At 49.1% G+C, this 25,981-nt stretch overlaps 1 protein-coding gene across 3 annotated transcripts in view; it reads right to left on the bottom strand.

The window, feature by feature from the left end:
* The window catches only part of PAFAH1B1 (platelet activating factor acetylhydrolase 1b regulatory subunit 1), a 526,691-nt gene that overhangs the window by 230,615 nt on the left and 270,095 nt on the right, over positions 1-25,981 (bottom strand). For all 3 annotated transcript variants that reach the window (XM_086954518.1, XM_086954520.1, XM_086954519.1), the window contains one exon: positions 10,233-10,335. In XM_086954518.1, coding sequence (XP_086810644.1) covers positions 10,233-10,335 — 103 coding nt within the window. The remainder of the gene's footprint in view (positions 1-10,232; positions 10,336-25,981) is intronic.

Below are 25,981 nucleotides of genomic sequence, written 5' to 3'. Positions count from 1 at the left end.
GTCTTAGTCCCAGACTTCTTAGAGGGCGTAGAATCCCCTTTGGAAAGTGGGATAACTTTACTCAAAGAACTAGGCCCAGGAGCATCCTGGGAAGATTTAGACTTCTTAACCACCTTCGCCCTCAGAGATGAAACATCAGTTTCAGCCTTCCTCTTAGTTGATAGAAATGAAGAGCCGGAACCAAAACTTCCTACCTCAGAGATAGGGTCATCCTTGTTCTTTAGTCTATTGAGCCACAATAGAAGGCGCCCTTCTCTATCCTTGATGGTCTTGGAGGGGAAAGTCCGGCAGATCTTGCACTCCTTCACCACATGATCAGGATAAAGACAATACAAACATTTCTTGTGGGGGTCTTCCTTGAAAAGTCTTGGCTTCCCACAAGAGTCACAGGCTCTAAACAGGGATTTAGATGAAGACATCTGTGAAAGTTGAAGAATTTTAGTGATATAGAAGAAAAAACTGAGCAGAGCTCAGGGAGACTCCCTTCACACAACGTGCGGTAGAAAATCTGAGAGCCTGAGCCTCTGGGGAGAACATTCTGGTGGGTGCTGTCGCCTGATTGGCTGCAATTTGGACTAACACATAATGACCTAGATAGTCACGAAAGTGGAAGTTTTTTCTACTGTAGCTGGGGCTACTTACTTCCTGGTTTGGTATTTCTATGATATGCTATATATTTTATGGCATTTTATTGCTTTTTTTATATACCGTGAGACTCCTACTCCGACGACGGGGAATGATTCAGGCATGTGAATCTATGAAAGACACCCCTAATACTGGAGAAATGTATGTACATATATCATTTTTCTCACATCAATGCAGCCCCAAACTGAGGCTAAACAATGCAAACACATATACATGAACTGCAATTAGTAAGGAATCAAAAAACACATTAGGTCAAAACATCCTTGAACTTTGTGTTTCTGTCTCTTTGTCCACCACTGGAGGGAAGATTGAGCAACCTCCGACAAAGTGATCCGATCGTCCCACTGATCTGAGTGTTGATCCCATTTGTCCTCCAGATCCTGCTGAAGAGGACGCATCCGAAGTCTGGCGTTCGGTACAAGGAAAATGCAGGAAGCCATCGACCCCAAGAGTGAGGCTATCTTCCGCACCTTCTGGGACTTGTGGAGAAGAACTTGCTGGCACTTGAGGGCTATTGAAAACTGTCTCTCCTCCGAAGGAAACACTTTTCCTACTTCGGAGTCTAGAAGAGCTCCTAAGAAGTGGATCTTCTGAGTCGGTTGCGAGACAGACTTGTTGAAATTGACATGTAGACCTAGACGTTGACAAAGTTCTATGCATGTCTTGAATTGATTCCTTACATTGCCTGGAGTTGGACCTTTCAACAGCCAATCGTCTAAGTATGGGTATACGAAGACTCCCCTGCGGCGTAGAGCTGCCGCCACCACTGCGACACACTTGGTGAACACTCTGGGAGCCGACTTCAACGCAAACGGGAGGACTTTGAACTGGTAGTGAGAGGTCCCCACCCGGAATCGAAGGAATCTTCTGTGATCTTGCCGTATTGGAATATGGAAGTACGCATCTTGAAGGTCCATCAAACCCATCCAATCCCCCTGCCTGAGATGTGGATATATCTGATGAAGCGCCAACATGCGAAACTTTTCTTTTCGTACATGCAGATTGAGTGTTCTCAAGTCCAGAATGGGCCTGTATTCCTCCTTCTGGCCTTTCTTTCTGACCAGAAAATACCTCGAGTACACTCCTTTCCCCCTTTGGGACACCGGAACTCTCTCGATGGCTTCTTTCTCTAGGAGTGTAGCTACTTCTGCTTTTAACCTTTGTAGCTGGTGACTTGATGTTGACATCGGGGAAACGTGTGGAGGTAGACGATGGAAACGAAGACAGTATCCATTCTGCAGCGTAGACAACACCCATTGATCTTTGGTGATGGCCTGCCACTCTGTCCTGTGATGCGCAATGCTTCCCCCCACTGGAGTGGGTAACGGTGCTGGGGGAAGTGAAGACTCATTGCTTCTGCTGTGCTTTATTGAAACTGTTGCCTTGGCGCTGATTTCCATTTCCCTTGGAATTGCCCTTGCCTTTGTACTGTGTCTTTTGCTGGCCCTGCTGGTTCTGGCCTTTCTGCCATTGAGGGGTTTGAACCCTCTGCTTCGAATAACCCTTGTTGTTCGAACGGAATTTCTTCTTAAATTCCTTTTTCTTCTCGAGTCCCACTGCTTTGAGAGTGTCCAACTCGGTCTTCATCCGCTGCATCTCCTCATCCGCACTTGCTCCAAAAAGAGATGTGCCTGAAAAAGGAAGGTTTAGGATTCTTGCTTGAGCCTCTGGTTTTAATGCTGTGAGGCGTAACCAAGATGTTCTCCTTGCTGTAACTCCGTGCACATAGCCATGTGCCGCCAGAGTTGCCCCATCTGCTGCCGAACCTATAATCTGGTTGGAGACTTGACTTCCCTCCATCAGAACCTCCTCAAAGTCCTTTCTGTCTTCTTCAGGGAGCTTTGCGGTAAATCTCTGAAGTGAGTCCCACAGAGACCTGTCATACCTGCCGAGCAGGGCTTCCGCGTTAGAAACTTTGAGGAAAGAGGCTGAGGTGTTGCACACCCTTCTCCCCCATGAGTCCTGCACCTTGCTATCCTTATCCGGAGGCACCGTGGATGAGGAAGCCACCGCATTGGATTTCCTTGCCGCCGTAATGATCACTGAATCTGGCGGGGGATCAGCTTTGAGGAACAGAGGATCCTCTTCCGGAGGACGATACTTTTTGAGACCCCTCGCTGGAACGGACTTCACCGTTGCCGGAGTGAGGAAGACTTCGTTCACATGTTCCATTATACCCGGAACCAGCGGCAACAACGGTTTGGGTGCAGATCTATGCTGCAGGGTTTCGAATATGACAGTCGTCTTGACTTGTGGAGCTGTCATTGGTACTCCCAGTTTCAGGGCTCCTCTGCCCAAAATATCTTGGAACGAGAAAATATCCTCAGTTGAAGACACTCTTGAACGTGGACTGTTTGTAAGAGTCGGGGAGTAATCTCTGTGAGATCGTGTTCTCGACGAACTTGAAGAACTACTTGACCTCCTAGACCTAGTTCTTCTGCTAGAACGCGTCTTGGAACGAGATCTCTCTCTGTGACGAGAATGTCTCTTGCTTGAGTGCTCAGAACGAGACCTTTCTCTGCGGGGAAGAGGTTGGTCTCGATATCGCTTTATGCGCTCTGCCGTCTCCTTGTCCTTTGCCCAGTGGTGAAGAGGTCTATTCCACCTTGGGGAAAGATGAACAGAAGGAGACTTGTGTACGGGATCCTTCTCAGGTGTACGCGACCGTTGAGGTCGATCCGTTCAATCCTGTTGCGATCTTGCAGGGGATTCGGACCTCCCCCTATTAGATGCGCCGCTCCGTCCATCCGAGGATCTGCCACTCCGAGATGATGAGGATGATGACGAAAGACTCACCAGAGATCCAGAGGGAGACCTTGAGCGAGATCTTTCTTCTGCAAGTCTCCGTCTCTTGGCGGGGGGATCCTGCACTGGAGATTGTTCCACCTCCGCAGCCGATGCTGAGCCTGGAGACCCCAACTGTGGCTCTAGGGCATGAGTCTGGACCAGCAAGTCACTTCCCTTGTCCCGAACCACCTCCTTTGATTTTGTAGGAGTTACGTTTTTTGTTTGTGAAGAACTTCTCTCCCTGGATCTTTGCTGATCCCTCGACGGTGGTGGTATCGACGCCGAGCGCCGAGCAGGAAGAGGCTCCCTCGACGTCGACCGTGATTTCTCCGTCGCCCTCGGGTGGCGATGGCTGTCCTTCGACGTTTAAGGCTGTCTGCTCGACGTCGATGGAGGCTGTTTCGACGCCGATCGCCGTTGATTTGACGGCGACTGGGCGTGCCTCGACTCCGAATGCCGCTCCGACGTCGAACGCTCTCGTCCAGGCGTCGACGTTGGCTGCATCAACGTCGACCGATGATGTGTCGACAGAGGCTCCCTCGACGTCGAACGACCATGGCTAGTCGTCGACGGAGGATGGCTCGACGTCGAACGTCGGTGGACCGACGACGACGGAGAATGCCTCGACGTCACAGCATGACGATGCTGTTTCGACGTCATACGGCTCGTCGTCGAGCTCTTCCGCTGCGACGGCGACCTGTCCCTCGACGCTGACTGAAGCGGAGGTACCTTCAATGTAGACGCTGAAGACATCTTCGTCGCCGTCGACTGCTTCTCCAACGCCGATCCCGACGTCGAATGTGAACCAGTCGGGGCTCCTCTCGACGTCGACCGCGTCTTCCGACTTTTCTGCTTCTTGGGAGATCTTCCTCTCTCAGAAAGTCCATAAGCTCTAATTCTCTCTCGATCCTTAAGAGTCCTTGAAGACAAAACCTGGCAGTGTTCACAGGTTTTAGAGGAATGAGAGTCTGGTAGGCACAGGATACAGACTGAATGAGAGTCAGTCTTTGCCTTTTTCCTTCCACATGAAGGACAGTTGTTGAAGAGAGAAGGCATTTTTAACAGGAAAAATACCTTTTTTAAGCACAAAAAGTGTTCAAACAGCACTCTATGTCTAAAAGACGTTGAGTGAAGTCAAAAATTCTAGTAAAAGCTGAATATTTTTTGACAGAGTCAAAAAGAAAAGGAGCTGTTTCACCAGGGTCCTGACTGAAGGAGCCGGAAAGAACTGTCACCCCTGAGGCATGATGGGAAGCCTGGGGTCATGGCTGCCTTAAAGGCACGGTGCCAGTTTTTGTGAAAATGGTTTCATTTTCTATGATATTGTTTTGAAATGCAGCCTGAGGGCTAACAATGTCTATTTATAAGAAATTCAGGATTTATGAGTGGTTTGACTCATTAAAACACAAAGTTCAAGGATGTTTTGACCTAATGTGTTTTTTGATTCCTTACTAATTGCAGTTCATGTATATGTGTTTGCATTGTTTAGCCTCAGTTTGGGGCTGCATTGATGTGAGAAAAATGATATATGTACATACATATATGTGGAGCGAGATATATGTGTTTTATACATATATATTTTTATATTGTTTCCGGGGTCCCGCACATGGGCGGGAATATTCAGTGCTTATGACTATTGATGAGGATCCCCTGGAAGAGAACATGTTGTCTGTGAAGGTGTGCCGCCACGGTTGCCAAGCACTTGGTGAACACCCTGGGGGCAGTGGTGACCCCGAAAGGCAGAACCCTGAATTGGTAATGCTGATGAGATATTTTTTGTGACTCGGGTGAATGGGGATGTGGAAATATGCATCCTTGAGGTCCAGGGTGGCTAGGAAGTCGCCCTGACTGAGCAAAGGCAGGACCTGCTGTAACGTTAACATGTGAAAGTGTTCTGAAAGGATGTATTGATTGAGGGGTCTGAGGTCTAGAATGGGCCGCATGGACCTGTCCTTTTTTGGGATTAAGAAGTACAGAGAGTACACCCCTGTACCTCGTTCTTCTGCCGGCACAAGCTCTATTGCCCCTTTTTGCAGCATGGAGAGTACTTCTTGCTGCAATAAGTGCATGTGCTCTGCGGACATAGGACTGTGCCTTGGGGGTATGTTGGGGGGGATGGGGGGTGGAGGTTAATTCCAGACAATAGCCGTATCAGATAAGTTGTCACACCCACCTGTCCGTGGTAATGCCTTCCCAGACTGGCAGGAACTGCTGGAGTCTTCCCCCGACAGGTGTTAGATGGTCGGGGGGCAGTGACAAGGCGTCACTGTTTGTTGGGAGTGGAGGATCTGGCGCTGTTATTGCCCCTTGGCGCTGCCCTTGGCACTGTTCCCACGGTATCCACCCCTGGTATTCTTTGTGTAGGTGGATTGCGTACCCCCTTTGGAATACTGGGCCTGCTGTAAAGCCTGTCCTCTTGAGGCTCCCCTATTACCGGAGCGACGAAACTGCTGAGATTGTAGAGCCCCCATGGATTTGGCTGTCTGTGTCCTTTATTTTTTCGAGTGTTGTGTCTACCTCGTGCCCAAATAGGAAGTCCGGGTTAACCGGCTGGTTGAGCAGAGTTGTTTGAATTTCAGGCTTGAAACTAGAGATGCGGAGCCATGCGTGACGTCTTAGCATCACACTGGTGTTTATGGCCCTAGCAGCTGTGTCTGCTGCGTCCAGTGCGCACTTGATGGACGCATTAGAAATCAGTTTCCCTTCTTGTATAGTCCTTTCTGCTCCTTCCTTGCACATATCAGGCAGGTTTCGCAACAACTGTTCTGTGTCGTAGTGTGCCCGGTCGTATCTAGCCAACAGGGCCTGTGTATTGGAAATCCTCCAAATATTAGCAGCTTGCGCCGCCACTCGCTTCCCTGACGCCTCCAGAATCTTTGATTCCTTGTCCGGAGGCGGAGCGTCACCACTAGTCTGTGAATTAGCCCTCTTGCGGGCATTGGCCACTACAAGGGAGTCCAAGGGGAGCTGTCCTTTGATGTAGGTAGGGTCCACTGGAGCATGCCTATACTTTTTCCCAATCCGTGGGTTGATAACCCTAACTTTAGTGGGTTTCTTGAAAATGTCTGTAGCATGCATGAGGACTGCCTTAAGCATAGGCAAAGTTTTAGTGGAACGCTCAGAGGTGGAGAAAGTGTTAAATAAGAAATCTTCGTCCACTGGTTCTGCAAGCATCTCGACATCATGGTTGAGTGCTGCTCTTTCTATCAATGCGTTAAACACCGCCGTGTCCTCAGTTGGTGACGTTTTGACGTTGTAGGACTGGGCGTCTGGTGCAGCATGTGGATCATCAGGGTCCACAGTATGATCAACAGCCTCAGACCACTGTTGTGGCTCATCCTGATCAGTGTCAGCGTGATAAGCGAAGGCCGCTTGACCTTAGTCTTCACCCGTGTCCTCCTCACTTTGTGCTGGAAAATATGTCCTTTGCTGTGAATAGTCCTGAACTCCCTCAAAGAGAACTGGTGAGGTAGCCGAGTCCTTCTTGCGTTTGAGGAATTTTGAAACCCTCTAAGGGATGTTCAGGCGCGATCTTCCGCTTGTGGATGGTCAGCCTGCCTGACTCAGAGTCGATAAAGAGTTTCGACTGGTTGTCGTATGATGGCTCGTGGAACACAACCCCTTCGGAGGCGGGCTTCGAGGGCGCCAACGACGTCTTGGAAGGTTCAGCGCCTTTGTGGAGGTCGAGCTGCTTTGCTCGAGCCGTTGGCGGAAGACCGAGCTTAATCGGAGGTTGTCCGACGGTTTTGGCGCCGGATGCAGTGGTCGAGTCGAGCTGCTTCAGCGCTTGAGGTGGACCGGTGCTCGATGGCGTCGACTCGAGCTCCTGGCGTGTGGTCTTTCCTGCCTTAGGCATCGACGATACCTGATGTTTCGGGTCTGCTTTGCTTTTTTGCTCGAGGTGCTTGAGGAGCAGTGGCTTGAGCCCCGAAATCTTTGTCTCAACGGCCTTCTGTGCTTGGAGATCTTTGGCCTTGTCGCCATGTTTTTTCGTCGACGCTGACGGCGTCGAGGAGGCGTGTTTGGTAGATGAGCTGTGCTTCGCAGCTCCAGTGTTTGAGGCGAGAGGCACTTTCGACGCCGAAGGGGTGTCGACAGTCTTGGATTGGGCTGGCGTCGATGTCAAACCGACCACCATCTTAAGTAGTTTTGGTTTCGATTTCGGCTCCGGTGGTTTCGGTATCGATTTAGAGGAATCGACCGATGGCTCCTTAGATGTGTTCTTAGCCTGGCTTGGACGCAGGGCTATAAGAACGCGGTGGAAGATCTTGGCTAAGGCCTTTTGGCGATGCCTCGAACTGAGCCGTAGGAAGCACAGTGTAAGTAATAGGCCCCGCTACTGCAGTTGGGCCTGGCTCATCACTGGAGTCGTCACCGACAGCTCCGATGGCCCCTTCGTCGTCCCCTACCTCGACGACGTCTTATTCGTAGACGTACTCATCAGCTTGCTCATCCACCTCGAAGTTGGAATCATGCTCCGACGTCAGTTCGGACTCCTCAGGAACCTCTTCTTCTCCGTCGTCTTCCTCTTCGACGCCTTCTTCGTCACCGGCCTCGAAGATGTTGACCGGCTTTGGCGCTGACTGTTGCGCAGACTGCCTCGCTGCGCGTCGAAGTAGAAGTGTCTTTTTGGAGCGGAATTTCGTGCAGGCCATACATCTGGCCTCGTCGTGGTCGGGGGACAAACATTTATTGCACACAGGGTGCACATCTATGTGGGGGTATTTCGAATTACAGACGGGGCATCGTTTAAACGGGCTCCGATCAATCGTCGTCTTAGTCTGGGCCTGTGGTGTTGAAGCGAGGAAACTGCTTCCGACGTCCGGTATGAAGAAACTGGAAGGAACAGGCACCGAACGAGCCAATACCGACGCTTTGAAGGCCTTTTGGCCTTAGGAAAGAGTTAATACAAAGTTTCCGAACTAGAGTCTAGAAAGTACATCCGAAACCAATGGCGGAAAAAAACAATCTGAGGATGGAGAGGATGCCCATGCGCACTGTAGTCCAGGGGAGGAGCCACCTATCTCGTGATACTTCGAAGACTCTTCCAGGACAACAATGTGCAATCGTCCGGACCCAACACTAGGCGGCGATCTATGCACAGATATGAATTCAGCAGCCCACATGCCTCGAACAGATCATTACGCCGTTTGATGTGAGGCAAGTGTCAGGAGACCCTATGGCCGCAAACTTTTTAAACGCAGAAAAAGCTTTTGATAGGGTTCCCTGGCAGTTTCTGTGGGCCTCTATGCCATGGAAAGGGATAGGGGAACTGCTCATTTGTGCAGTGAAAGCCCTGTATAAAGAACAAGAGGCTAGAGTATGTGTAAATGGGTATTTGACGAAGGCATTTAAAATAAAGAGAGGTACACGACAAGGCCATTAGCATTGTTTGCACTTTGACAATTTGGAGTTCCTGCTATAAAAGAGAAGAGAAGCTGGGCATTGCACCAGAAAGATTTCAGGAGTCCCTTGAATTGGGTCGTACTGTTTTGTGCTCTGCTCCCCTTCAATCCCAGCATTATAAAACCTTGTATTAATTATATTTCACCCCAGCGAGAATAGCCAAATGGGGAGGCACCACAGGTATCACCTGCCCGCGTTGCAACTCTCTTGAGGCAGATATTGTACATGTATTTGCTACTTGCCCCCAATTGCATACCCTGATTAGAAATATATAAGGCTTTTTAGATAGGTCATTAGATATTCAAATAACCCTAACCCCCTCCTGGTTACTGCTGGAGGTAGGCCCAGATGGGGGAAATTCACAGAGAGAAAGTATCTTTATGGCTGCCGCAGTATATAGATTAACTATAGCCAGGGCATGGCTTGATAGAAATCCACCAGTTATGCAAAATTGGTTGTCTAATTTACTAGCGGCTTATAATTTGGAGAAACCTATATATTCTCGGAAAGGCATGAGGGGTAAGATGCGAGGATTAAGAATCTGGGAGCCTATAGCTAAGTGGAAAGACACTGTGGGCCCACATTAAGAGTCTTTACAATAATGTATAGATTAAAAAAAAATGTACTGTATATATATATATAATGATATTTTGCAGCGTATGAATGACATGAAATGCTTAAATGTACAATGTGCACAATTTGGAAAAATAAAAAGATTAAAAAAAAAAAGAAAAACTCACATGAAAGCTGGTTGGACAAAGCGCGGTGGGGGGGGGGGGGGGGGGGCAGGTGAACGGATTTAAAAAATGTGTGGGAGGGAGAGAAACTTTTTTTAGTTTTTTTCCCCACTCAAAAATATTTTTAAAAGAAACATAACAAAATCCCCGGTCAGAAAATTAAACAGTACTCTTGCCTTCAAAATATATTGGGTTGCCTCCAATGTGAAATGAAGTCTGATTTACTAGTTGTACTCCTAATTTGTAGAGAAGTTAAAAGAGCATTAAAAACTGATATTGTTTGCCCTCAATACAGAAGGGCCCACCTTCTCTGGCATGATGGACTCCAGTTGAGAAAAAGATGGTCTGGTGATTCTTTAAGTCCAGTGACTTGATGCAGAAAGATGAGGTAAGGAAAGAATAAAAAAAGAAAAAAGCAGAACATGCATGTGTGTATACTAATAAAGATCACTGGAGGGGGGAGGGGAGAAAGGAGGGGGAGAGGAAGCTGTGGACTAGCTCAAGCTGTGAAAATGTACTCCAAAGTTGGTATAAGAAGAAAGCAAAGTATTACAGGTATTATTGGTAATGGGTAAGGCATACTGATCCCTCAGTAAACTGATGGCATGCACTTGGATTTTTAGGAAAATGAATGTTATCAATAACAGAATCACTCACCCAGTCTGCACCTCCCACATTTTAATGGTTTTATCCCTCGAGGCAGACACTATATGATCTCCATTTGGCATGACTGCTACTGAAGAAACATTGTGATCATGGCCTACATAAAGAAAATCACATTTAAGTTTAGTGCCACAGTCTCATTAACACCATACATCATTTCAGTGTTTACAATGGTCATTTTCCCCTTGAGAATATACATGTAACCCTACAAATATGGAAAATAAATACTTAACTGTAACTGTGGTTCTCCAGTATTTGCATCTTCCATGGATTCACATGCTTGAATTACTCACTGCTGTAAGAAATTGGGTTATTAAATTAGGTAGGAAATACCCACCTCAAGTAATAAAATTCTTCTCAGGGTGAACCCTAAGTTCACTAAATTGACCTGAGCTCAACACACTGCTAGCTATGGCACAGAGCATACAGGAGTAGCTTAGACGCAATGTGTAAAGTATCTATGCAGTATTAAAAAAGAAACCGTATTGAAATTCAAAACAATAAAAAACAGATAGGAAAACAGAGTAAAATTTAACAAACAAAAGAACACTAAAATGACAAAAATCCAAAAGGGGGTACCAGAAGCATTAGTTACTTACCTGTAATCCTAGTTCTCATCCAGGGGTATACTCAAAGTCATAATCTATGAATAATCCCCGCCCATGTGCGGGATCCCGGAGCATATAGAAAAATACATATAAATATATATGTATAAATATGTGAAACATAATTGCAGCCTAAAAAAACATTTTCTAACTGGCAAAAGTGCCGCAAAATGACAAATTAGTATACATACAGTAGTACCCTTCCAAACCCTAAGGAAGAAAGAGCAGAAAACATTTGTATACAACAATGCTTTATTGCCATAGGAAAACCTGTAATTGCAGGCATTTGCCAGTAGGCTGCAGTAGAGTATAAAGCAAACAGAGAAAACTGACACCTTGCCTTTAAGGCATTAGAGTAGGGGTACCGTGCCTGTAAGACCTGAAGGCAACCCCCTGCTCCCATGGTGCACCACAGGTGACAGTTGGGTCAGTTCTTTTTGGAGGTGAATAACACCTGAGGAGATCCATAATAAAACATCTCACAACTTAGTAGCTTTGCTCGTCCGGGGAGGTGGGCGGGAGCTTATGACTTTGATGAGTATACCCCTGGATGAGAACTAGGATTACAGGTAAGTAACTAATCCTTCTCATCCAGGGGATACTCATCAATAGTCATAATCTATGAATAGATTAGCAAGCTCATACCCAAAGTCTCGCGGACGAGCAAGAAGTGTAAAAAAACGTCACAGAAAAGCTAAGACATATATTGACAATACATCTTAAGCAAACAAGTTTCTTAAAGAGGCCTGCCCTACTCTGGCATCGGCCTGAGTATCTGAGTCCAGGCAATAATGGCGGGTAAAGGTATGGACAGACCGCCAAGTTGCCGCGTTACAGATTTCAGAGATAGGAACATTACGAAGGAGAGCTGTAGTGGAAGCTTTCCCTCTGGTAGAATGTGCATGTGGTCTACCCTGCAAGGTTTTGTTAGCTAGTTGATAAGCAAAAGCTATACAGGAGACAATCCAGCGAGAAATTGACCGTTTGGAAGCTGACAGACCAGTATTAGTACTGCCATAGTTAACAAAAAGCCGGTCAGACTTTCTCAGATGCAGGGTTTTTGACAAGTAAAACTTCAGGACCCTCCGGAGATCAAGGGAGTGTAATGACCTCTCCGGGGGAGTGGAAGGATTAGGAAAAAAGGTAGGTAAGGTAATAGACTGGTTGATATGAAAGTCTGAAACCACCTTTGATCTCGCGGATGACCTGTTGCGCGATCGTTCCCTCCTCCTGGAACGAAAACGCGATCTCCCAGTCCGTGGACACTCCGCAGGTTTCCGCGGAGGTGTCCTCCGTGGATTATCCTGGGGTTTCGGCTTTAGCGACCCCTTAGGCGGTGTCGGAAGTGGAGGCAGTGACTCCGATCTTGGTGGAGGAACGGGAGGTGTCTCCGACCGAGGGACAAGCCCACAAGGCGGAAGTGACTGTCCCAAGGGAGGAAGTAGTGGAAGTGGAGGGTTGATGGGAGAGTCCTCCTTAGGTACAGGGGAAGGAGGTTCCTTCGGCCGAGGTGGTGTATAAACCACTGAGTACACTGAGCCCGGTGACTTCTTCGGGGAGGGGACTGCGAACCAGCCCCTCCAGGATGCGATCACCGTCTCCGGCGCCCTCCACCAGATCCAGCTTGACTTCTGGCGCCAGAACTCCTTCTGCGCCGCTTAGGAGAGTTGGAAAAACTCCTAGACGCCGATCTCTTCCTTCTTGACGCCGAGCGTCGTTTTTCCGGCATCGAATGTCGCCTCCGCGACTCCGGCGTCGACCGCCGCCTCCGCGGCGTCGAACACTTCTTCCTCGATGCCGAACGGCGCCTCCGCGATGTCGAACCTTCAGCCCTCGACGATGAACGTCGGCTCTTCCTTGACGCCGACCGCTTCCTCGAGGTTCCCGACGTCAAGGATCCCCTCGACGCCGACCGTCTTCTCGACACCGACCGTCTTCTCGACGCCGACCGTCTTCTCGACACCGACCGTCTTCGACGGCAATCGGCGGTGTCGCCTTGACGGCGAGCGCCGACGCCTGTCGCTCCTTCGGCATCGATGGCTCGACACACACGTAGACGATGAAGCCGTCGACTGATCTCGACGGAGGCCTATCCAGGCCCTTCGAAGTCGATCTTTCACGCCGTCTCGACCCGGAGCCCCGGGGAATACACCGTCGTCATCCCTCTCGACGTCGTTGTTGATGCAATTGACGCAGACGGAGACCGGGACCGTTTGCTGGTCGTCCTGCCTCTGGGGAGCCCCCCCAGAGGCCTCAGCAGAGGCAGAGGGAGCCTTCCCAGTCTGCCCAGACCCACCTGCAGCCTGCAGTCGTCTGTGCTCTAGGCCTTGAAGCCTAATCTTCAGCCTTTCCCTCAGGGTCCTTGCTGAAAGGTTCTTGCAGATGTCACAATCTTCAGGGACATGTGCTTCAGGAAGACAGATGATGCAGACGTCGTGTGGATCAGTCTTGGACTTCTTCCTCCCACATGCTGGGCATTTGTCGAAACGAGCAGGCATTTTAGAGCCCTAAGAAGCCTTAACAAACACACAGGAGTGAAGGGAAACACCAAGACACAAACTGAAAACTCTTTTAAATCACTAAGTGCACAAAATGCCATAAACCCTTGAAAAAGGGAGAGATCAATGCACCAGGGTCCTGTTAGCAGGGGCCTTCAAAAAGAACTGAAAATAAAAGGGACTTGCAGTGCATTCTGGGATACTGTGAAGTTCTGGAAAGTTCTCTTAAAGGCACAGTATCCTATTTAAGCCACATATTGGCAGCCTATGGGGCTTGTCTGTCCATGCCTTCCTCTCTATCATTCCAGAGGCTTTTAATGGTAGAGGCAGGTTTCTCTGTGGAAGAAACTGGGCGGGTTGTGCTGTATGTGTGGTTCTTTTGGTGGAATTTCTAGTTTAAGTACTGGACAGTGTAGCCTGTGATATAGGCTGCATTATTTGTCTTTCAATTCTCTCTTAAGTGTCTTTGCAGTTCTGCAATTTTTTGACAACTTTAGAGATTATTTTTGATTGCCGGGATCCACGCACATGGGCGGGACTATTCACTAGATTATGACTATACACAGAGATCCCCTACTACAGAGGCCTGCCCTACTCTGGCATCGGCCTGAGTATCTGAGTCCAGGCAATAATGGCGGGTAAAGGTATGGACAGACCGCCAAGTTGCCGCTTTACAGATTTCAGAGATAGGAACATTACGAAGGAGAGCTGTAGTGGAAGCTTTCCCTCTGGTAGAATGTGCATGTGGTCTACCCTGCAAGGTTTTGTTAGCTAGTTGATAAGCAAAAGCTATACAGGAGACAATCCAGCGAGAAATTGACCGTTTGGAAGCTGACAGACCAGTATTAGTACTGCCATAGTTAACAAAAAGCCGGTCAGACTTTCTCAGATGCAGGGTTTTTGACAAGTAAAACTTCAGGACCCTCCGGAGATCAAGGGAGTGTAATGACCTCTCCGGGGGAGTGGAAGGATTAGGAAAAAAGGTAGGTAAGGTAATAGACTGGTTGATATGAAAGTCTGAAACCACCTTTGATCTGGAGACCCTTGATCTCCAGATCCCCCAGATGTGCACACCACCCTCAGTTGAAGAGGCATCAGTTATCACTGTGGCCACCGATAGAGGAAGGTGAAAGGGCTTTCCTTGAGAGATTGCTCTCCATGCTCCACCAAGACAGATCCGCTGAAGCATCTCTGGAGATCCTGACTGACTCCCTGAGATCTCCGTTGTGCTGATACCACTGCCTGCGAAGACAGCACAGGAGCGCCCGGATGTGCCAGCGTGCATAGTTGATCAGCAGGATGCAGGAAGCGAACAGAACAAGCAGGCGAAGGAACTTCAGAAGGAGTAGTTTCTGTCCTGTAACTCCAGTTCTGTAGTAGGGGTATCTCTGTTATAGTCATAATCTAGTGAATAGTCCCGCCCATTTGCGTGGACCCCGGAGCAATCAAAAATAATCTCTTCAGGTGTCAAAAAAATGCAGAACTGCACAGACACTTAAGAGAGAATTAAAGACAGATAATGCAGCCTATAAAAAAAGGCTACGCTGTCCAGTACTTCAACTAGAAATGTCACCAAAAATCCACTAACAGCAAAGCCTGCCCAGATTTCCCTTGCCTAAACAGCAAAAACCCCTCTGGAATGATAGAGAGGAAGACCTGGACAGACAAGCCCCATAGGCTGCCATTATGTGGCTCAGAACAGGATACTGTGCCTTTAAGAGAACTTTCCAGAACTTCACAGTATCCCAGAATGCACTGCAGGTCCCTTTTACTTTCAATAATTTTTGAAGGAGTAACACGCCAGACCTGTAGCATTCCTTACATGAATATCTCTCTCTCTCTCCACCGGGAGGAGGGCGGGCGCTTATGACTATAACAGATACCCCCTACTACAGAACTGGAGTTACAGGACAGAAACTACTCCTTCTGTAGTAGAGGATTTCTGTGTATAGTCATAATCTAGTGAATAGAATGGCAAGCCCATCCCCACACCAAAGCGGCGGTGGAGAAACGAGAAACATCACCACTATTGTGCGAACAGATTTCGCAGCGAAGCCTGCCCAACTTAAGCGTCTGCCCTGGCATCAGTGTCCAGGCAGTAATGCTTAGCAAAGGTATGGACCGACTTCCAAGTGGACGCCTTGCAGATTTCTGCAATTGGAATATTACGGAGCAAAGCCGTGGCAGCTTTGCCCCTGGTGGAATGAGCCTTAGTGTTACCCCCTAAGGTCTTATTAGCCTTTTGGTAACAGTTGTATGCAGGACACAATCCACCTAGAGATGGACTGTTTAGAGGTAGCAAGACCGGTTCGGACTGATCCATAATTGATAAACAATTGCTCTGACCTACGAATATCCTTGGTCTTATCCAGATAAAATTTCAACACCCTCCTAACATCCAGGGAATGCAGCGACCTTTCCGCTGGAGAGGAAGGATTCTGAAAAAACGTAGGTAAAGTTATGGTCTGGTTAACATGAAAATCAGATATAACCTTTGGAAGAAATTTAGGTTGAATACGCATAACAACCTTAGCAGCATGAAATACAGTATTAGGTTCCTGGCAACACAACGCCTGAATTTCACTCACCCTGCGGGCCGATGTAATGGCAACGAGGAACGCCGTCTTCCAGGACAGGTGCTGCAACGAAGCCTTATGAATAGGTTCAAATGGCTCCTTCATCAATCTGGACAGCACCACATTCAATTCCCATGAAGGCGAAGGAAGCCGGACAGGAGGGAATACTTTCTTCAAGCCTTCCAAAAATATTTGATCACAGGGATCTGAAAGAAGGAAGTCTGAAGGGCATTTCCTGTAGGCAGTCCGCGCAGCAAGATTAACTTTAATGGAATGGATATTAAGGCCAGATTGCGTCAGATGTAGAAGCTATGGAAGGATGACATCTTCCTTACACGTCGTCGGGTTATAATTCTTGGACTTGCACCAGATGCAAAACCTCTTCCACTTGTAAGCATAGGAAGTCCGAGTTGAAGGTCGCTTAGCTTCCTTCAGTATGTCCATGCAATCTTCCGGCAGATTCAAATGGCCATATTGCACTCTCTCAGGAGCCATGCCGTCAAACTCAAGACGAGAGGTTGGGGTGCAACATCTGCCTCCCGAACTTCGTGAGAAGGTCCGGCCTGCACGGCAGCCGTATGTGAGGAAGGAGAGACCGGTGAAGCAGGTCCGTGAACCACCACTGCCTGGGCCATTCCGGGGCAATCAGGATCATCCGCGCCCTGGACTGGGATAGCTTGATGAGCACCGCCCGAATCAGGGGAATGGGTGGAAAAGCGTACAGAAAGCTGTTCGACCCGTTGATCCATAGCACATTCTCCAGCGTCCCCTGCTGGTAGTAACCTGGAGGCGAAGTATCGGCATTTGCTGTTTTCGGCGGTGGCAAACAGATCTATGTCTGGAGTCCCCCACCTTGAGAAGACTTCTCCTAGTGCTTCGTCGTTTATGACCCATTCGTGCCTTTCCTGAATCAGTCCGCTCAGTGCATCCGCCTGAACATTCTGCACACCTGGTAGGTGGGTAGCCGTTATCGTCAGTCCTGTGGCCAGAAGCCATTGCCAGATTGCCTGCGCCTCCTGCGACAGAGTGTGTGATCTCGAGCCCCCCTGCTTGTTGAGGTAATACATCGTGGTCGTATTGTCCGTCTGTACAAACAGAGTTGGTCTGGAAGGATGGATGAAAGGCCTTCAGTGCCAAGTGAACAGCTCTGAGTTCCAGGAAGTTGATGTGATACGTGGACTCCGTGGGGGACCACGTTCCTTGAATCTGTAAGTCTCCGGAGTGCGCCCCCCAGCCTTGGAGAGACGCATCCGTCACGATAGTCTGAGTGGGAATGTCCTTGTGGAAGGAAACCCCTCTGAGGAGATTCTCCGCTGAACACCACTACTTCAGAGACTGAAGAGCATGCAGAGACAGTCGTATCTTGTCGTCCCAAGACCCTTTCCTCTGATCCCACTGATCCTCCAAGCACTCCTGCAACTGTCTCATGTGCAGTCATGCGTGCGGCGTTAGGAAGATACAAGAGGCCATCGATCCCAGTAGAGAACACACCGTCCTCACTGTTGTAGATGGAGTGGTCATAAGAGCCTGAGCCTTCCGAAGGAGTGATAATCGTTTGCTCCTCCGAAGGAGACACGCTTGCTGACAGCATATTGATGGTGGCACCAAAGTACTGAATGCACTGGAGCTGAGTCGGGACAGACTTGGACATGTTGATATGCAACCCCAGCTTGTTCAAGAGAACGCACGTCTTCTGGAAGTGTGCCGGAGCTTCCGAGAAGGAGGAGGCCTTGATCAACCAATCGTCCAGGTACGGGTAGACAAACACCTTGTTCTTCCTTAGGTGTGCTGCTACCACTGCCATGCACTTCGAGAATGTTCTGGGCGCAGACTTCAGCCCGAATAGTAGTACTGTGTACTGATAATGATTCGTGCCGACTTAGAATTGCAGGGACTTCCTGTGTTTGTGTGCAATGGGCACATGGAAGAATGCATCCTGTAGGTCTATTGCACATAGCCAGTCTCCCTGTTGCAACTGAGGATAAATCTGATGCAACAACAGCATGCGAAACTTCTCTCTGCGAATCCACTTGTTTGCCTGTCGCAAGTCCAGAATGGTCCTGAACTCGTTTTGTCCTTCTTGCGAACCAGGAAGAACCGGGAGTATAGACGTCTTCCTCTTTGAGACAGAGGTACGTCTTCTATCGCCCTTTTCCTTTAACAGGATATCGCCTCCGCCTGGAGCTCGCGCAGTTGAAACTTGATGGGAAGCGGGCTGGTGAACCGAAGACTGTATCCATTGCAAACAATATTCAGCACCCACTTGTCCCGAGTAATTTTTCTCCACTCTTCCAGAAAAAATTGAACGCTTCCCCCCCACCGGAGCGGGTAACGGATGTAAGGGAAGTAACGGCTCAGGGTCGAGACCCGGCCGGGCCCTTGTTCGCTGTAGAGGACTGCTGTCCCCCTATACCCTTCTGGCGCTTCTGAAAGGGTCTCCGGAACTGCTGCTGTTGTTGATTCTGCTGTCCCGAAGACTGCCCTCTTCCTCTTCCCTGGGCACCGAACCGTCTCTGGAACGGCCTTCTTTTCTTTGGGCTTTCTCAGGCCCACAGCCGTCAGGGTCTCTGCCTCTGCCTTCATGCGGGCCATTTCATACTCTGCATGCTTTCCGAACAGGGTTTCCCCCGAGAAGGGCAGATTGGCCACCCGCTGCTGGGCCTCCGGCTTGAATGTGAGCCTGAGCCAAGCATGACGCCGCTGGTTGATCCCATGACAATACCCATGGGCAGCCAAAAGAGAGACATCCGCAGCCGCACGGATGACCTGGTTTGAAACCAGCATCCCCTCTTTGAGTATCTCCTGGAAGTCCTCCCTCTTGTCTCGTGGCAGGAGTTCCGTGAACTGTTGAAGGGTTTCCCACAGGGCACGGTCATACCGCCCTAGCAATGCCGCATCGCTGGATGCCTTCATGGCTGTGGATGCAGTCCCACAAGCCTTGCTACCAGCTGAGTCGATCCATCGGCTTTCCTTATCGGGCGGTACGGTTGAAGACGGGGAGGTAGAATGTAACTTCCTGGCCGCCGTCACTATAACAGAGTCTGGAACCGGGTCTATCCGCAGTAAAGCCGGGTCCGAATCCGGGGCCCTGTACTTCTTCAGAAGTCGGGAGGGAGCGGCCTTTGCCACCATTGGCGTGAGGAACAGCTCCTCCGCAGGCTCTACCAAATCAGGCACTAGCGGCAGAAGAGGGCGAGACGAATGCTTCTTGTGAAGCGTTTCAAATATCACGGACGTCGTGGGTGTTGGAGCAGTCACCATGATTCCCAATTTCGACCCCCCCCCCCCCCTCCCCCTCAGGAGAACATCCTGGAACGTGCTGATGTCGTCCACCGGAGACACCCTGGTCCCAGGGGATTCCGACAAGGTCGGTGAATAGGTCCTGGTTCTGGACCTGGAGGAGTCTGTGCGGGACCTCGATCCACGCCTATGGAGACGTCTTGACCTGGTGGAGGATGTACGTCGACTCCTCGATCTCCCTCTCCGTCCGGAGCGTGATCGTGCCCTCCTTGGGTTCGGGCGATCCACTGGTTCCACCGGAGCGGGCGACTTTAATTGTCCGGGGCCCTTGGCTTAGGGGTCCCTTTGGGAGGAGTCGGAAGTCTGGGCAGTGAGACTGACCTCAGGGGGACCCTAGGCGGCTTGTCTGCTGGCAGCTGAGGTCGAGGTATAGGTTGAGGAAGTGGTGGTAGAGGAGGAGGAGTAGGGACCCTCGGAGGGAGCCCCCTCAGCAATGGAGGCGGGGGTGTAACCGGCCTCTGTGACTGGGTATACACCACGGAGTACACCAAACCCGGTGATCCGCCTTCCTTTCCAGCCTAGGACGTTGGCGAACCTCCCATGGTGCCAGACCTCCTTCCACGTCTTTTCGGTGTCGAAGAACGGCGACCGGATGGCGAGCATCGGTCCCTCGGCGTCGACCGTCTCTCCCTCGTTGGCGAATGACTTCGCCTCGGCGGCGACCTCGTCCACCTCGACGGCGACCTCCTTCGCCTCGATGGCGACCTTCGCCTGAGATCTGCGCCTCGACGGCGAACTTCTCTTCGACGACGAGGATCCCCTCGACGACGATATTCTTTTAGCCGACGGCAAACGGCGGTGTCGCCTCGACAACAAGTGCCGACGCCGGGCCTTTTGAGGTCGATCACTCTACGATGACTCCGACGAGGACGACTACGAAATCGTCACAGGGGACCTCGACGGCGGTATCAGTCCAAACAACCCTTATGGTGATTGGTTGTTGTTAGACCTGACATCATTGGCTTGAGTCTCTCCTCCATTTTTTCTGTTTGCCTCCACTGTTTTTCGATGTTTTGCTGGTATATGCTTTGGGCGCGGTGCCACGGCTGATCCGTGCCACAGCGCAAGTGCTCCCTATGTTAAATTGAGGTATCTATTGTATCCATGTTTGGCTTATTTGGTTTACTGTCAGTCCCTAGTCGAGTGCACCAGGAGTGCCGGGGCTTGTAAATACAAATGCCGCTCGTGGGCTTGCAGCACGTGTTGTGCCACCCACAGGAGCGGCCTCGTAAAAGAATGTCTACGGGTCGGTCATTGCGAGACCCACGTACAGTCTGGTAGTGTCACGCGGGCTGCGCGAGTATACCTACTTGCCAGCCCCTCAAAACCTTCCCTTGACTTCATGTTAGTCACCCCTATGGTAGGCCCACGGGCAGGGTGCATTGTAAGTATAAGGTAGGACACGCCTGACCAAGTTGGCATGTCCTAATAGTGAATTACAGCCATCTTCGATCTTCACTATTGCGAGGTAGCCTGCTCTCCATTGATTAGAATGGGCCGCCGGGATTATTAATGCTATAATCCTAGCTGGCTCGGGGAGCATGGTGCAATGTTGAGTTTGGTATCCCTGAGCTCGGGGTTTAATTACGCATCCGTTGGTGTGGATGGTTTTTGGACTCTGGGTTCGAAAATAGCACTTTTAGAAAGTGTCTATTTTCTTGTCTAACCATATCTGGTTTCTGCTGGTCTTGCGTGTGTGTGACAGGAGCTGGGTGGCTCCACAGGTCTGGATGAGTCAGTGTGGGATGAGTGGGACATTTGCGTTGAGAGTAGGGGGAGAGTAGTTGTTGATAGCCTGCCCTGCCTGGTACAATGCTGGCTTCACCTCCTGCCAAGCGGCTGATGGCTCTGTGCCTGCCATGGACGATCCTAGCCCCACCTCCTGGCAGGAGGCCGATAGCTCTGCTCCTGCCAGTGTCAATGCTGGCTCCACCTCCTGCTGGGCGTCTGAGGACCCAGCCCTGCTCAGTGAATAGGCCAGGTGCTTCTGCCTGGCTCAACCCACAACAGACCCAGGATGTTGGGAAATCCCCGGCATGGACAAAGGGATCAAAGCCGGAAAGGGGTATAAGAGAAGGACCCCTGAACCAAGAATTTAGATCACTTCTGACAAGGAACCCTGTAACCAAGGACAAGACGCCTGCTGATCTGAGGACTTGCCTACCCCTTCTGCCAGTGTGCTGTTTGCTGGGGGGAATCCTGCAGTGCTTCTTTATTTTTGCCAAGGAACCAGGAGAGAGGAACTGTGTGTACTCTCACGCTTGCTAAGAAAATCTCCAAGGACTGGAAGAGTGCCAGTCTCCTGCTGAAGTCACAGGGCTAAAGGACTTCATCTGCTAAAGTGCTATTTGCTGGAATCGTGAATCCAGCACCTCTGAAGGAACCAGCAATCTCGACGCCGACGGACGTCGCCGAATCCAGCTCGACATAGTGGGTAACGGCCCCAGTGTCCCGCTTCCTCGACAACCGGCCGCCGGGCCTGACCGACGCCAGCAGCAACGCCAGTGAGTGAGAGTACGGCTCTAGCTCCAAGGGACCTCGTGTCTGCACCGATGCTGATCGCATCAACTGTGTGCCCTCTCGACGCCGTGAGCGCTGCTCACTCTGTGCAAACGCATCATCGACAACGACGCCTGCTGAGGCCTGATCGACACCGAAGACGCGACGTCGGATTGCTCGACGCCGCTGATCATCGTGTGCTTCATTTTTCCAAAGGTACTGTGTTGTTGGGAGTCCGTGTGACTCCGGGCTCGACGTAGCGCTCCTCGCGGTCGACGCCGAACCTTTGGAATAACTTTGCCTTGACGTCGTGTAGCCCCCGTGTGGGTTACCCTGTTAAGAACTGTATTGCCAAGAAGAAGATTTGCTTTGATACTAAAGACTTTTGTGCTAAAGAAGAAATTACCTTTGAACTATCCTTTTTCCCTTCCCAGAGTATTTATTAAGATTGTGTACATTTTTGTCGTTATTTGGTCTTGTGCTAAGCCTTATATAAAAATACTTATTTTTATAATACTACTGTGTCGTGTCCATTTGTAGTGTCTTCACTTTATTACTGTATGTGGTCATAATTGCTTAACACACAGCCGCTGAGATAAGCCTGTCTGCTCTGCCAAGCTACCAAGGGGGTGAGCATGGGTTATCGAAGGGTGTGATCCCCTTGCCCCGACTAGAAAAGGTGTGTCCCTATTTGTCAGAAGTGTATACCTCTGCCAACTAGAGACAGCCGGTTCTAACAGTTGTAAGTCAACCTTATAGACCAGCTATCCTAATGGTAGCATGGACAAAGCAGTCTTAGGCTAAACTCTTTTGGCATGTGAAGCCAGCTGTTTTACCACATATAACCCCTTGAATACCAAATGAAAGGACACCACACAGGTAGTTATGAAAATAAACAAGATATTTATTAACTAACAAACACCTCTGAACTCTTTTATGAGATCAGAGGGCTAAGCACATGACAAGACTCTTAAGAAAAATACGATAAGTTGCACAAATTACAGATCTCTACAAAATACTGAATAAACATTGGCATCTGCTATTGGAGGACAAAAGTCTATATGAGAAAATAGGACGAAAACCCTCCATTACTTTCAGCAGAGGCAGAACACTAAGACAGGAACTGTGTCCGAGTTACATTCCCCCACAAAGAGCACAGAATTGGATGCCTACAGCCCCTAAAGGGTTTTATAGATGTGGTAGTTGCTGCATTTGTTGCTTTGCATTGAACAGGACGATCAACTTCAGATACAATAGCCAAAAACTGCATACGATACACCGATTTGTTAACTGTAATACCACCCATACAGTGTATTGTATCAAATGCATATGTGATTGGATATACATTGGCAGCTCAATAAGGCCCTTAAAAGAAAGAATACTGGAGCATATCCGTGCCATACGTAATAATATGCAATACCCATTCGCGGTACATTTTAATACGACACATCAACAGAATGAGTTGCATAGGATCAGATTCCATGGAATAGATGTGGCAATGGCAGGGAACAGGGGAGGTAACCGTGAACGTAAATTACGACAACTGGAAAGCAAATGGATAATTTCATTGAGAGCAGTGGAGAAGGGGGCTAACATCGATAGAGATGTGTGAGGTTCTGTAAATAACATATTGCCTGACTTGTGCTGTTGAGATGATCAAGTCGTATTTGGCGCGAAGATAATGGTCTCATTTATGCAAAACTCCATTTCAAAATGTGCCTTCTGAAAGAAATATAAATGAAGTGGATGAATATAGTCCATGTTAGATGAAAGTGGTTAGTTATATTGTATTCCTTTTACATGTAATTTGTAAACCTGATGTAAATGTCTTTCATATTTTGTTTGCTGTTTTTAAAACAATTCAAATATGAGAAAGTGTAAACTAGGTGCGATCATCCTAGACCTATATGTATTTTAACCTTTGTTTGCAACACTATTATGATCCCTTTTTAATATATCGTATGGGCTCATAATAGCGTTTTTCAACACTCCAAAACGGCCACTATGTCAACATGGTGTGGTTAACATGATTTGCCAGGTAGTCCGTTTTTGCCCTTTATTTAAACACACAGGAAGGGAGACGCAAGGTCTTCTGCGAAGGCCAACGTGAAAGAAGGACTCCTTACGAACGCCAAAGTAATGCGCTATGGCGGTAAGTTCAAAAATGCAAATGCTACTTACCAGTATGCATCGGTTCTTGGCATGTAGGGCTGCTGACATTCATATCTGTGCATAGATCGCCGCCTAGTGTTGGGTCCGGATGATTGCACATTGTTGTCCTGGAAGAGTCTTCGAAGTATCACGAGATAGGTGGCTCCTCCCCTGGACTACAGTGCGCATGGGCATCGCCTCCATCCCCAGATTGTTTTTAGCCATTGGCAGAGATGGAGTGAACTATGTGAGTGATGACCATGCTATGAGTATATATATATATATATATATATATATATATATATATATATATATATATATATATATATATATATATATATATATATATGAATACTGCAGCTGCTACAGGCGCCGGGGAGGAGGGCGGGCGATATGAATGTCAGCAGCCCTACATGCCAAGAACAGATGCATACTGGTAAGTAGCATTTGCAGTTCGAGGCATGTGGGCTGCTGAATTCATATCTGTGCATAGAATACATAGCAGTCCCCCTCTTATCGGCGGCCGCCCATGCCAGCTGCAGCAGTTTGAAAAAGTGTTCTCAGAACAGCCTGACCAACAGCTGCCTGCTGTTTAGAGTGCACGTCTACACAGTAATGTTTAGTAAAAGTGTGCGTGGTAGACCATGTGGCTGCTCTACAAATATCCTCTAAGGGAATGTTCCCAAGGAAAGCCATAGAGGCCCCCGAATTTCTGGTGGAGTGGGCTCTTGGTGGAATAGTGAGAGTGCGTTTAGCCTTAGCGTAACAGATCTGAATACATTTCACGATCCACCTAGCGATACCAGCTTTGGAAATAGCATTACCCTTGTGGTGTGAGGCAAATGCAACGAAAAGTTGCTTGGTCTTTCGAAAATCCTTTGTCCTGTCAATGTAATACATTAAGGCTCTTTTAACATCAAGGGTGTGGAGCATCCGCTCCGCCAGCGACTCAGGGTTTTGAAAAAACACTGGCAACTCAATTGTCTGGTTTATGTGGAATTGAGATACAACCTTGGGTAGAAATTTAGGGTTAGTGCGGAGCACCACCCTGTTAGCATGTATTGGAAAAATGGTTCTTGGATGGTGAGTGCCTGCAACTCACTAACCCTCCGTAGCGATGTAATTGCTACTAAGAAAGCCACCTTCCAAGTTAGAAACTGAAGCTCACAAGAGTGCAGTGGCTCAAAAGGAGGACCCATCAGCCTTGTAAGAACAACATTGAGGTTCCATTCAGGTGCTGGTGGTGTCCGTGGTGGAATGACCCTTTTGAGTCCTTCCAGAAATGCCTTGATAGCAGGAACCTTGAAAAGTGAAAGGTGTTGCCTATTCTGGAGGTATGCGGCCATAGCAGACAGGTGAATGCGGATGGAAGAATACGCCAAATTGCATTGGTACAGATGGAACAGGTAACAAATGATGTTCTGAATGGAAGCATCCAGCGGGTCAATGTCGTGGTTTACACAGTAAACGACAAACCGCTTCCATTTAGCCGCATAACATGCTCTAGTAGTGGGCTTCCTTGCCTCCCGAATGATGTCCATGCAATCGGGGGGAAGATTGAGGTAGCCAAACTCTAGGACTTCAGGAGCCAGATCGCCAGGTTGAGCTGTTGCGGATCTGGGTGCTGAATGTCGCCATGGCTCTGCATCAGAAGGCTGGGTGTGAGATGAAGCCTTTGATGCGGTACCACGGAAAGTTCCAGAAACGTGGTGTACCATGGTTGGCGAGCCCACGTTGGAGCAACCAGGATGAGAGTCATCGAGTGCTGCCTGAGCTTGCGCGCCACCAGCGGTATCAGAGGTGCTGGGGGAAAAGCGTACGCAAATCTGCCTGACCAGTTCATCCATATCGCATTGCCCTGCGATTGCGGGTGTGGGAACCTGGCGGCGAAGCTTTGGCATTTTGCGTTCTCCCTTGTGGCGAACAGGTCTATCTCTGGATGACCCCACCTTCGGAAGTACGGTTGGAGTACTGATCGATGTATCTCCCACTCGTGCATTTGGTGGCTGTGCCTGCTGAGCAGGTCCGCCATCTGATTGTCCTTGCCTGGGAGATGCTCCGCCATGAGGAATATGTTCCTCTGAATGGCCCACTTCCACATGCTCTGAGCCAGA

The sequence above is a fragment of the Lissotriton vulgaris genome, chromosome 2_1 (assembly GCF_964263255.1).
Source record: "Lissotriton vulgaris chromosome 2_1, aLisVul1.2, whole genome shotgun sequence".
Lineage (NCBI taxonomy): Eukaryota > Metazoa > Chordata > Amphibia > Caudata > Salamandridae > Lissotriton > Lissotriton vulgaris.
Note: the sequence above shows the minus strand (reverse complement) of the source record. Positions and strands in the feature narration are given on the sequence as shown.